Here is a 14,598-nt window from a genome sequence, read left to right on the forward strand (position 1 = left end):
TTAATAACTGGAGCATCCGCCAGAATGTTGAATGCAAGCACACAAATGTGCATTCACTGTGCCGTACAGGTGTCGGGTGTCAATTTGTGGAATGGATTTCGATGCTTGTTGCACTTGGTCGGTCAATACAGCGACGGTGAATGCTCATTGCGGATGACATGATGTCCTGTATGTGCTCGACTGGGCAGAGGTCTGGTAATCAAGGAGGCAAAAGCAACATTTGGACACCCTGCAGAATATGTTAGGTGAATGCTATCCTGTTGGAAAACACTCTTGCTCATAAACGGTAGCACAACACATCGAATCACTAGATTGACGTACAGATTTGTAGTCAGGACGTGTGAGATATGCACTGAAGTGCTCCTGCTGCCCTACAAAATTGCTACCCAGTCTAGTTGTAGCTCCTCAATTGACCTCCTTGTAACCAACACATGGCAGTCACTGGCATCGAGGCGCAGCAGTTTTTATCAAAAAATATAACAGACCTCCAATCAACTCTCCACTGAAGTCGCAAAAGGTTGTGGTTTGGGGTGAGTGGAATGCACACTACCGAGCTTCCGGCTCGGAGCTGTCGAAGTTAATTGCTGCTGCAGATGCAATTTGATACACCAGAGCCATACGACAAATAGGATTGATTTCCAACTCGGTAATGGCAGGCACATAGCTGTCCAGAGCCTGTTTTGCACCTAAACATTCCCGTGACCACCCAGCAATTACGTGCAGTGGCTACATTCCTCCCAAGTCTTTTTTTGCAATATGAGAAAGAATGTCCAACTTCTTGTAGCCTAAGTTACACAATCTTGTTCAAGCTCAGTGAGCTGTTGATAATGGCGCCTTCGTCGTCTTAAAGGCATTCTCGACTAACATCAACTCACTATGTCCAGTCTGAAAGGTAACTAACGCTCATGACCATTACTATGTATATTTAAAGCAAACGGGATTTACATTCTCACAGTGGCTCTAAAGGTGCCACTCATAAGCGAATGACTTGTAATTTGAATAGACAACATCTTTCAGATGTAGAAACACACCTATGAACTTTCGTTTCTCTCACGCAACTCCGTATTTATTGTTTAAGAAGTGACAATTTTCATCATCTTAGCAGCCATGCTCCAATTAATATGCTTAAGTCCTACTGGATTATTACAGGCAATGAATAAGTAAAAAAATATTTTCTGCTGTTAATTTTACATTTATCCACAAATATAAATATATTTATATTTTTCAGAGGGGGTGGGCTGTATACAGAGATGTGATACACTGAAAAACCATGTATAATTAGGCCTTACTGCTGCAAGCCAGTGCAGTATTTTCCCACACACTGTTTACTCTATAGATATGCTGCAGATATGATTGCTTGGTCCGAGGTAAACTAGCACATCAGTGATCCCAACTAAAGTTGTTAATTGTGTATCAACATGTATTTCTTTATTACCTTTCAGAATCAAAATATATTGATGAAATTTGTTGCTATTGGAAAAGTAGCTTATTTCATATAGTAGTGCTGAATAAAAGTATTCAGATCTTTGGAGAGTTATCAAGGCATTTGAAAATTACATTTTGTAATAATGATGTATCTTTATAGGTGTCGTGTGCGTCTGCGTAGTGTGGTTCTTGAAGGAACATTTGGTAGAGTGTATCGTGGTTCATACACTCATGAAGATGGCGTGGAAGAGGAAGTGCTAGTCAAAACTGTGACAGGTACCATTTTTCCTTCAAAATGATATACATAAATCTATGAGGCAGTATCAAACCAAAGTTTATAATGTTGAATACTATAATATGCCAGAAAACAATACTTTACTGACAATAGGAAATTTAATTCCCCATTTTCGTTGAATTAACCTCTAACAAATGGTAGGATACTCAACTGTGTCCATTGATAATCATAGAAAGCAGAGTTGGAATATAGGAAAAGGTAGGTTGCTGCTAATTGTGTGGCAGAGGTATTGAGTTGCAGACAGGCACAATGAAAAATACTATTGAACATTTGAGCTCTTGGATAGAAGGGCCTTCTTCTTAAACAGAGAAAACACACACACACACACACACACACACACACACACACACACACACACACACATGGCCTCTTTCTCTGGGTGCTGAGGTCCAATGTAGCAGTCTTTTTCATTGTGCCTCTCTGACTCAACACAAGGATTACCAACATTTGATCATGGTCTTAAGGGGGATGATAACCATCTAACCATGATTTTAAAGGACATTTAAGGCATAATTGGGTGCAATAAATTCCAACTGCACGTACTACATCACATTTTCTTGGAATGGTTAACAATGGAGATATAAATATAAAAAACTGGCAAGCATGATTTAGTTTTACTCTTGTTAGGCCATACATTATCATATTTTGGGATAATTTCACAAACTGAGAGAAAGTTTTTAGAGTGCAAAAACATGTAATAAGACTTATTTGGGGTGGAAGTTCTAGAAAAGCATGCCATTATCTGTTCAGATAATGAGATGTAGTAACTAATGCTTCTCATTATATTTATTTTCATGAGCCTTGTTTCCATAAATGGAAAAAGACTATATGTAAATTATAGGATTGATTATTACTTGAAAACTTGGAGATCTGCCAGTCATGGAATACGAAATATCAATAGTACTGTGTGGGCTTGATAATAAATATTTCATCAGTGATCACCATTATAAAATGATCATGGTAGAAATACACAGGAGAAACAGGTGATCAGTAGGGGAGCTGGGAGGATTAAAAAGAACTCCTATACAGGAGATCCTGGGAAATGTGGAGTGTTGGTCACCTTACTCATCGCTTCCTCTGTGTGTTGTGTAGCAGTCTATTCATTTCACGTTATTCCATCTTGAACTTTCCATTGTTTGAATTGTAGTATCTATTACATCCCCCTCACTCCCCTGTCCCACCCACCCCCTTCAAAAAAAGTAGGGAAATAAGGTAGGGAAATAAATAAATAAGGCAATTTTCTCTGCTGGTTTGTTATTATTATTTCCGTTATTTATTTTTCCTTTGCTCTTCCACCCGTCATGCTAGTACGTAGCCAATTATATCTCTTTACATGTTTTGTTGCCAGCATTTTTTCTTTGGGCTACATCCTGAATGCTTGCATTTATGTTACAATTACTGTAATTAGGTATGCTTTGTGTTGCTTATTATGTTCATTTATAACTTATCAACATAGCAAGTAGCTTATTATGTCTCTTTATTTTGTTTGCCAGTTTTTTTCTGCTGGTTGCATCCTTAATACTTGCACTTATATTACAGTTTCTGTAATTTGGTACACATTCTGTTATTTATTAAGATGTATTATAACTTGTTGATGTAGCAAGTTGTTAACTACATGCTTGTTTTTTAATTTCCTTGAAACAGATCATGCATCCCAAGTACAAGTTTCATTGTTACTGCAAGAGGGAATGGCAATGTATGGCTTCAGCCACAAGAATATTTTGTCTGTGCTGGGTGTGTCCATTGAAGACCACACTTCACCTTTTCTCATTTATCCATATCATGGTTACACAAACCTGAAAAGGTAAGCATCTGTTTTTGCTTATCTATTACTGTTATTAAAATAACATAATTTATCTGCAGTGCAGGGGTGTGGAAGGGGGGAGAGTTTTGTTAAAATTCTTTTCAGATCCTAATCACAAGTGGTTCTGTTGATGTTCTTCATGTGGGTACATGATCCACTATGTATTTACCATTGATTCTGTGCACATTAAAGTAAATGTTAGTCTGTGGTCCAGTTCACATAAGTTTTATTCATAAGTTACAGTTCTTTACTTTAATAGATACAGATTTTTATCTTGAATGTCTGTGATATATCTTGTGTACAAATGAGGTGGTATGTGTAAAATCAGAAGGAAGGAGAGAGGTTGATGAGTGACAACTCATGACTAAACCATGACATTTAATTAATCAGTCCTAATCTTTTTATGTTTAGCTCACCATGTTGGTGAATTACATTAAGAGGAGTTTCATGTGCATAAGATGTCCTTCTTAGTTTATATTATTTTTTCTTTACTCATTATGAACTATGTTATTGCCATTATCTATGTAGAAGGCTTTTTGATGTTATGTTATTAACTTTATTTTCTTGAATGTAGTGTCTGATGCATTTGAAATGTATATCAAAGTAAAATATGTATTTTCCCATTGCAAAACTATTCCTCACTGACTGTAATATCTTCTCAAGCATAATTAAACACAACTCATAAATAAATTGCTCATTCCAGGTTCCTGCAGAAATGTAAGCTGTGCCCGGAAGGTGTAGCACATACTCTGACAACACAGGAGGTGGTCGACATGGCACTGCAGATTGTGGCAGCAGTGCAATTTCTGCACAAGAAGCGACTCGTGCACCGTGACCTCGCAGCACGGAACTGTGTTGTCGATGAGAGGCTGCATGTGCAGCTCACAGACTGTGCTCTCTCACGCGATCTCTTTCCTGCTGACTACCATTGTCTGGGTGACAACGAGAATCGCCCTGTTAAATGGCTGGCTATAGAAAGTCTCCTTCACAACAGCTATTCACCAGCATCTGATGTCGTAAGTTGAACAACTTTCAGCAGAAGTGTAACTAAATCATACAGTGGAAACAATAAAGAATACCTGAACAAGACGCTACGTCTGGCTATGAAATTGTTATTTTCTATATACATAAATGATCTGTTGTACAAGGTGTGCAGCAATCTGCAATTGTTTGCTGATGATTATATGGTGTATGGGAAGGTGTCAAATGAGAATTCCAGATGACTATACAAAATTTCTAATTGGTTTGATGAATGACAGGTAGCTCTAAATGTACAAAAATGCAAGTTAAAGTGGATGATGCCCATTATGTTGGGGTGCAGTGTTAGTAGTGTTCCTTGATACAGTTACATCATTTAAACATCTGTGCCTAATGTTTCAAAGCAGTATGAAATAGAATGAGCATGCGGGGATTCAGGTAGGGAAGGTGAATAGTCAACTTCAGTTTATTGGGAGAATTTTGAGCCAGGGTGGTTCATGGGTAAAGGTAACCACAAATAGAACACCAGTGTGATCTGTTTTGAATACTGCGTGAGTGTTTAGGACCTGCTTCATGACAGATTAAAGGAAGTTACTGAGCAGTTGAGAGGTGTGCCGCTGGATCATTACCAGTAGGTTTGAACAACGTGCAAGTATCATGGAGATGCTTTGGGAACTAAAATGGGAATCTCTGATGTTCTTTTGAAGGAACACTACTGAGAAAATTTAGAGAACCCGCATTTGAAATTGACTGTGGAATGATTCTACTGCCGCCAACATACATTTTGTAAGAAAAGACAAGAAATTAGTGCTTGTACTGAGGTAGATAGACAGTATTTTCCTTTGGTCTATTTATGTGTGGAACAGGAAAGTAAATGGCTAGTAGAGATACAAGGTAGCCTTCCCACACATTGTACATTGGCCTGTGGAGTATATATGTAGATGTAGATGTAAATGTAGAAGTATTCAAACAGAAACAGTAGCAGAACAAAAAATGGAATGTGTCTTAGGTGACAAAGAAAACTTATTGTACTAGCACACATGTATGAACGACTGACGTCAAAGCTTATGTTGAGCTCTTGAAGTGAATGCCTGAATCTAGAATATTAAAATTCATACTAACAATCCTAATATGTGTCACAAGACTTTTTAATTTCATCTAAATAGTTACATAAAGTTCTTCTGTTTAGTTCTGTTAATTGAAACATGACTCAGGCAGTAGACTGATACTGAACTGCAGAGATCTTACTAGCTGCCACCTGAAAATTTTGCAACAATTACTTGCTTATCTTTTATTATTTACATTCTTACATTCTGAGAACTTTGCTCATTTGTAGTGTGTGTGTGTGTGTGACAGAGAGTGGGGTGAGGGATCTGTTTGTTTCTTATCCAACACATTGAGTATCAGAGTGTATTGAGGTACTGAAGTAATAAAATCTTACTTTGTTTCAGTGGGCCTTTGGAGTACTACTCTGGGAGCTAACAACGCTGGCACAGCAACCTTATGCAGAGATTGATCCATTTGAAATGGCTGCATACCTCAGTGATGGTTTTAGGCTTGTGCAGCCTGTAAATTGTCCTGATGAACTGTGAGTTTCCTCTTTATCTTATGATCTGATTTGCTGTGACTTGTTAAAGGGGTTGTAACACTATTAAACAGTCTAATGTCATAAGCTGGGTATAATATACTATACTGCTCACTGCAGTTGGCATATTGAAGAAATTAGGCTTATTAGGAAATAAACCTCCACTCATTTCTTATCCTAATTTCCTGCTCCAGTTTTATCTGTCACACTCTATTTGGACAGATGATATACTCACATTTACAGAGCATCTCAATGGCAATGTAAGGAATTATGACCTCACAGAAAAGAAATCAAAGTATTAAAATCTCAGTCTGATATTCTTTAACAGTTTTTTTTGTACACATTTAGTTTCTTTTATCTTATTTTCCATGTTTTAGCCACAATTAAAGGCTTAAACAGAACATCAGGAATAATATGATTTTTTTTTTATTTAATAAATATTTCAGGTGTAACAGTACTCATTCTGGCACATACGAGCGTAAATTGTGAGATCTGATAGGCCAGTTGTGATTTCAGTGAAACAGTTGAACAGACACGTAAGACCACAGAGGTAATGTGTGATAGGATGGTGTAGTCATTTCAATCAGTCATTACTGCTTTGAATCTTCTTTGTGTAGATTCACCACTATTGTCAAGGAATTGTTGGCAGAATTCTGTACGTACTGGGAAGAGTAACCTGCCACTCCAGAAGCATTTTGTGGCATGCTAGTGTAGATGCAGTTCTGCTGGCAGGCTTACATCAAACATGACCAGTGGGGTTTTAAGTGTGATAAACACACAAGTTACTTGCTTCAGTTTACAGAGAGATTTGATGTATAATAAATATCGAAAAGGCCATCAGATGTAACTTCATCGTCAGTTTATTTCATTGGCTAACAGTTTAAGTGATATAATATTCCATCTTGAGACCCTCTATTCTAGATAGAATTTTTCAATGACAAAATGTACATACAAGGATCATTCTGTAATCAAAGAGACAAATTGGTTTGGAGAAAACAGCATTTATTTTTACAAAGCAATACTTTTTCTACTTTTCGATATAACTCCCTTGAACATTTATGCACTTGTGCCAATGGGCTACAAGCTTTTCTATTCTGACTGTAAAGAACTCTTTATCTTAATGTTTGAACCAATTTCCCACAAACTTTTTCACAGCCTCATTGTCGTGGAACCTCTTCCCACGTAATGCCTCCTTCAGTGCACAAACTTTTTCACAGCCTCATTGTCGTGGTACCTTTTCCCACGTAATGCCTCCTTCAGTGCACCAAACTAGTAGAAATCACTAGGTGCTAAATCAGGACTGTACGGGTGATGAGGCAGCACTTCCGAACCCATTTTGTCAATGGTTTACCAGGTTAGTTGAGCAATATGCAGAAGTGCGTTGTCTTGCTGGAGAATCACACCCCTCCTCTGAGATCTCTCACATGAGAGAGAAAAGCAAATCTGAGTAATATTGGCTGTTCATTGTATGCTGCTCTTCTAGATAATCACAAAAAAACTGGACCTTCATCATCCCAAAACACCATCAACATGACTTTTCCTGCTTATGCTTGGGTTTTCAATTTTTTATTGACAGGTGAGTTGGTGTAATTCCACTCCATGCTTTGTCTTTTTGATTCTGGCTCATAATAGTGAACCCAAGTGTCATCACAAGTTAAAATTCTGTTGAGGAAGTGTTGACTTTCTCTTTCATAATGTTTCCTTAGGTCTGTGCACACTCTCAACCTTGTTTTCTTGTGTAGCCACATCAACTCCTTTAGAACCCATCTTGCACATGTTTTGCAGTACTTAAGCTTGTTACAGATAATGTTGTGAACTCTACCAGTACTGACTTGAAACTTATCAACTATCATTTTCACAGTCACACAGCGATCGGCATGAATAACGTCATCAGTTCGACTTCAAGTGAGGGAGCTTAAACTGCAACCCGTTGGCCAGAATGGTGTTTGTCAGTCACTGAGTCCTGACCATTTTTGAACTGCTCTACCCACTTGTAAAAATTTTCACAATTCATACAGCCTTCACTATAAAATTTAGACATTCTACAATATATATTCACTGGTTTCTCACCTTCAGCAAGTAAAAAATGAATAACAGAACGATATTCAACTAATGTGAACATTTCAAGTGGACTAGCCATCTTGAAATGTATTTTTGAGGTTATAAACAAAACAATGTTGATACATCTGCTGATCAAGGCTCATTCCAGTGATGCCAACATAAAGCCATAGAAGTACCAAACTTGCCCTACTAACTGTTTTTTCCCCTGACCAATTTTTCTCTTTAATTATTGAATGACACTCATATGTCATATATGGGAAATAACCAGTCTTCTCAGCAGCTTGTGTACATATGATGTAAGCACATATTTTACATAAATTCTTTCAGTGAAAAATTGAGCCGCAATCTAGAGTAGACGGCCTGATGATGGCGAGTTATATCGCTGAAACCAGTAGCCTATAAAATAAGTTGAAGATGAACTTACAGCTCATGACTTTCTGGATGTTTATTACATGCAGCTTGGCTGCTGTCATGCCTTCCAACATAGCAAGAATGGACGAATCTAAGTTAGGGAGATTGTATGCTTGGATTTTCAGGCGTGTCACCGTGAACAAAGTTGGTATGTAGAGAGTATCTTCACAAGACTGATTGCACAAGCTGGCATCATATTACCGGACAATGTGCACTCTGCCACTGAATCTGATTACAGAGGTACTAATATTATAGTTTGACACATATGACAATATTCTGATTGCTTTCAAACTTATTACATTGCTTGAAAATTAGTCCACAGCTGCATAGCTATGCTCTGTCACCACCCTCATTGGCATCAACAGCCTCTTGCCATGGCTAGCTAGCTAGCTCTTATCCTTCTAATGGCTCTTCACTTCATGAGTTGAACCTAATTGTGATATTGACTCATCTGCTACTTGGACTTGTCCCAAAATAAAAGCCCTGACTAAATTCAGAATAATCATGGAAAACGTGTACTTTGGCCCTCAATAGCTTATAATAACTTTGTCTTGTCACTGTGTTAAGTATTATTTAGAATTTTGCTACTTGCTGAATTAATATGGATTAAAACTTGTGTTGTTGCAAAATAACAGCTTTGATCAGGTTATAAGCAATAGTCTTTACTTTCATAATCAAGTTTTTGGACATAATATTCTGCACATAGCACATTATACATGTGCCTGCAACATTTGCATAACTTCCATCTGTTTCAGGTTTGGTGTGATGGCTTATTGCTGGGCAATGAGTCCTGATGAAAGACCAACATTCAGTCAGCTCCAAGTGTGCCTTCAGGATTTCTATACACAGTTAACAAGATATGTGTAGCAGATCCAGCTTTGCTTGTTTTGCTGCTACATTTCTGACATATCACAATGCCATTACAAGCAGAAATGGAAAAGACTGTATCACTCTATAATGTTATGTTAAAACATAAAGTAGGCCAACTTAAGTGATTGAAAAGTAGGCGAACTTGAGTGTGTGATGCTGTAACATTCCAAGAAATCCTGTTTTACTGGCATTATGTGGTTTATCCTCCATTAATTGAACATCATTATTTGAGCACAACAGCCCCTCGATAAATTACGTATGTTGGGTGATTAATCTGAGTAACAGCTTCAGAGATTTAGCATCTCCTCATCACCTATAAACTTCTGTGATTAGTAATACCTATACATTTTAAAACTATCTCGCTTATGCTTGTAAGATTTATCACTATATTAACTACAACAATTTGAAATAGTTTTTCTTCTTAGAAACTATGTTTTATGCAACATTTGAGTTGGCCCAGTAATCCACATTAATGAGTGATATTGTAGTTTATCTTATGGTGCAAATTATTAAGTGCCATAGTCTTTTCTTGTCATTATTTGAAACAAGTATTTATAACAGATTTTTTTTCTAATCTGAAACATACTTAAGAATCTGTTCCATGCCACTGTCTTGGCATAAGCTTATATGTATTTGGCTTCTAATCAGTTAATTCCTATTGACTGACACTAGCAAATGAGAATTTGTTGTTTTCCTTAATCCATGTAATGCTGTGGACAACTATAATTGAAAATTATTGCAGAATCTTACAGAGTAACAGAATTTGAGCTGTATTGTAAATCACTATCCTTCCTTCAAGGACAGGAATTGGTTACTTTTACTTTCTGTTGCATAAGAAAGAAGCTGCTCTCTGTGCGTTTCATCAGTTTCTGTATTGTTCACTCTGGTCCATTAAGAGAGCATTCATTCCTATACTGCACATCGTGTCAGAAGACATCTCTACGCAATGAAGAAGAGTAAGGAGAGCAAATACTGCTCCTGTTACAAAGCTCTATAAAGTGCTTTTGTGGACAACAATGCACAAAATTTCATCTCCACTGAAGTATGGCCACAGTGCAGTCTGGAAGAGACCATTTATTACCACCATCGCAAGGCACATCTAGGGAAAGACTAAATGTCATTGCCTGCCATGTTTAGTAGAAGGAGATGCACAGAATGATTCAAAACTGGGCCACATTCCGTGTGACATGTATTATTACGGGCACTGATGTACTATACATTTTTAAAATCTCTTGCATATTTAATCTTACAGTACTGTCTGTCATATTTTTCTCTAGAATGAGCCTAGACATATTTGAATTTGTTTCATTGAAATAGTTCATTTCTAAATCTGATTTTCAGTTTTTTCACAGAACTTTGATGTCTTTTAGGTACAAGTGTTTGGTTCCACAAATAGAATCTAAAACCTACTGTTCTAGACTAATTCTCTAACATTTCTGTCTCTTCATTTTGTAACTGCTGTGAGATATCTAAGTGAACACATGCATTCATGTAGTCTTGCCTGTGCATCTGCTGATAATTAGCATCAGTAATTGTAACAATTTTGTCACAGAGCTCTTTTCTTCAGAGGCTTGTAACTTGGCATTTCAAGATATGATAAAACGGTAATGCTCAATGGCAGTACTGTGTATTAAAGTGATAGGACTTCAAACACATCAGTCATGTGGAGATTCTAATAAAATGTTTCTTCCACTCTGTGGAGGTGCACGTTAAAGCTAAATAGTATAACAGGAAACACAAAAAATATGAATAACATTTAAATCTAAGACTGTGCATAGGTGAAAAAGGAACAATGGCAATTCTGATCAGATGTGTTCTAGCATTTGTTGATTAACATGATATTGGTTTTTGTATCATATTTAAATATTACTACAAATTTATGACATGGTTGTCCAGACATATCATTGGGAAGTTCTAATGATTTTTAACGATTTTTTATCTTCACTTTTTCATGCCTTTTTATCACAACATAATTCTGACTACCCAGTATAGAAAAATACACGTAATACCTAAACACTGTTTATGAGTAATTTTGATCTCTGAGCCTCAGTCAACTTTAATCTGCTGGTTAGGCACATACAGAATATCTGATACTTATTTTGATAATGTTGTGCTGCTCTCCTTTGTTCTTGTACCATTTATTTACCTTATCAAAGTGAATTAGTGGTCATATGTCCACTTTCACACATGCACTATTTTGAATCTTTTTCTAGGTTTCTAGTTTGGATCATAAAAAATTTAATTTGCACAGTGTCAGAGTCTGCATCATATTTTGACCATGCTTATCAGACAACATTTTTATTTGTTGAATTCCATAGTTTACTATCAGTCTTTTGTATCATTAAGTTTTAACACTAATATTGTGACTGTGAATGTTTTGTCAAGAAGCATTAAATAAAAGCAGTGCATCATTTTATTGATCTGCTATTGGAAGGAAATTGTATTAGTAGCTATTGTAGGTACTATTATGCTATCAAGAAATATTTGTATTCAGTATTCAGACATTCTAGAGCTTTTAGAGATAAATGTGGGAATTGTATGAAGAATATTTTAATTCTTACATGGAAGTGTCCTTTGCAACTTTTGTACACTTTAAAAGAGATGATGTTTGTAGCAGTAGGCTCTTTTACCATAGCCTTACCAGCTGTTTTTGAGGTATACTTAATAAAAAATCATGACCAATGTGCCCTTATGATAGAGAAGCTGGCAAGCAGTACAAAATGTAACTGATAAAGTGCCCATCCCCTGCCTTTGCCTGTGATGATCTCAGATTTCTTCAGTACAGTATATTAGGTAAAAGTGCCATTACATTAGATGGAAGTGGTCTCAGATATTTATAGACATGTAGAACTTGCTGTAGAGACTGTCATGTAGTAGCACAGTGTCAATAGACATGCTTCCAAATTAATGACAATCGTACTATTTATGTCAGAGAATTTTTCAGGAATGAGATTAACATTTTATGTCATAAGTTTAAACGAAGTGATGTAAGTGCAACATTCACTGATATCATCATTTGAGAGACCTCTATGGTTATCTTGTTTTTGCAGTATATTCATAAATTTATCCAAAGCACAAGAAATTGCAGCCTTGTACTGACACCAGAATGCATATCATAAAGATATTTTAATGTAATACACTGCAAATATTATCATACCATTGAACATAGATCTTCCATACAGTTTTTGTACATATAACAACCATTTCAGTAAACATATTTGAGACAGTTGCTCATGGATGTTATTAACTGCTACAAAATGAGTTATCATTCCTTCAAGTGAACATATGACTGTATAGTTTTAAGAGACCCTTATAATATACGTACATTGTAAATATGGCTGTATATAAGATTTTTCTGTAAACATTTGTAAATAATTTGAATATTATTTATTTCATATATTGTAAATCAAAGTATAAAAAAGTATTTTTATTGTAAAATTATTCATGTACATATTTATATTAATTAAAATGAACCATATATAATTGTACACTTTCTTTCATTCAAATTTTAAATTTTCTCTATGTGCAAAATGATCCTGAAATTCCACTTCAACAATTTATATACAAGACAACATGGAAATGGAATTTATGAAATGAAATCAGTAATCTTTTTAATGTCTCATCTACAAAATGATAATTTATGATAATGACAAACTACTAATGAATCTTAAACACAGAAAAACTGTCCGGTAATCCATGAGTACTTCTTTGCCTCTTGCTGCTATGTTCACAATTTTATGTAATGAGTGGCTTTACTATCGTGTAATGCTATCACTGTTAAAAAGATAACAAATGCAGCCTAAAACTATGTTCTCAAATTGAAACAAGAAATTCTGCAAAAAAATATATACAGGGTGATTCACCTGCCTCTACTGACAGGTTTTATGCAATCTGCAATGCCTTCAAAAACCAGACATGTGAGACATTCATATTATCTCATTCGATACACACAAAGTGTTAGACCTATAGGACAAATGAGCAGGACTTTTTTGTAGGAAATTTAATGTAGTTAAATTTTGTACTGGTTTAAGTTCTCGCCAGGGACCAGGATTTTTGAGTTGTTCAAGAAAAATGCATTTGAAGGTCTCTTTTGTCTGTTTTTCTTGAATAATTTGAGAACTGTGGTGTCTAGCAAAAACACACCCTGCTACAGAATTTAACTACATTAAATTTCCTACAAAAGAGTCCCATTTATTGTCTCTATAGGAATGATAGTTTGTGCATAGCAAAGGAGATAATATGAAAACCTTGCGTGTTATATTTGAAGACATTGCGGGCTGCATAAAATCCATCAGCATGAGCAGCCGAATCATTGTATGTATGATACATGTGCTTGTGAAGCTCTCTTCCCGTCATCTATAGAATTTGGTAGTGTAAATATCTCAAGTACTTTTATGGAACTGCCATTACGTTGTAAGAGATTAATCTAATGGTCTGGAGCCTTGAGTCGACTTGATCTCTCAGGCATAATCTGAGTATATGAATAATGCCAAACCTTCTCCTACTTCTACTCACATCTTTCCCAACTGATGCTTTAAAGTAATTGTTGTGTTGCTGTCCTCCACCACTGATAACATCCTTCCCATTTGCAAAGTGCAAATTGGTTTATAAATTATAGCTACTTGATGAATAAAATGTAGAGAAACTAATTTGTTTCATTAATTTCCTATATCTGTAGTCAAACTTCAACAGTACAAGACACTTTCATTTAATGCATAAAAATGGTAAAAAGTTATTTCATCATTTACATATAAAATATGTTTTAGAAAACAATGTGTGAGAAAATTTAATGAACACAATTTTGTGGTAAATACTGTAATAAAACGATAAACGACGGAAACAAGTTTTATGATAGTTGTAATATACTTACCTCATTCCAAGCCAGTGATTTGTCTGAAGCCATGTATTTACTTATTTACTTCTCTTCCTTACGCCATCTACTGGTTTTGTCTTGAAGTCAGTACTGGACACTGACTGCTGGTGTCACCTATCATCAGCACTGACAACTAGAGGAGCAGCAAAGTGATTGTTGAAGGTTACCCACCTTTTCAAAGCAATGTTGTATTGAATACTGGATGATGGAATCCACACATAATTGTATACTTAATTTATAACATCTCTTCAGTAGACATTTGGAATTTTGAGTAATGCTTTGTTCTTATACTTCAT

The 14,598-nt window shown here is 35.9% G+C and overlaps 1 protein-coding gene across 1 annotated transcript in view; it reads left to right on the forward strand.

The window, feature by feature from the left end:
• LOC124786947 (tyrosine-protein kinase Dnt-like) overlaps positions 1-12,859 on the forward strand; it is a 567,480-nt gene extending 554,621 nt beyond the window's left edge. The window contains exons 6-10 of the mRNA XM_047254302.1: positions 1,586-1,701; positions 3,365-3,524; positions 4,228-4,540; positions 5,954-6,090; positions 9,315-12,859. Coding sequence (XP_047110258.1) covers positions 1,586-1,701; positions 3,365-3,524; positions 4,228-4,540; positions 5,954-6,090; positions 9,315-9,426 — 838 coding nt within the window. The 3' untranslated portion in view covers positions 9,427-12,859. The remainder of the gene's footprint in view (positions 1-1,585; positions 1,702-3,364; positions 3,525-4,227; positions 4,541-5,953; positions 6,091-9,314) is intronic.
• The last annotated feature ends 1,739 nt before the right edge of the window (positions 12,860-14,598 follow it).

This window comes from Schistocerca piceifrons, chromosome 1 (genome assembly GCF_021461385.2).
Source record: "Schistocerca piceifrons isolate TAMUIC-IGC-003096 chromosome 1, iqSchPice1.1, whole genome shotgun sequence".
Taxonomy (NCBI): domain Eukaryota; kingdom Metazoa; phylum Arthropoda; class Insecta; order Orthoptera; family Acrididae; genus Schistocerca; species Schistocerca piceifrons.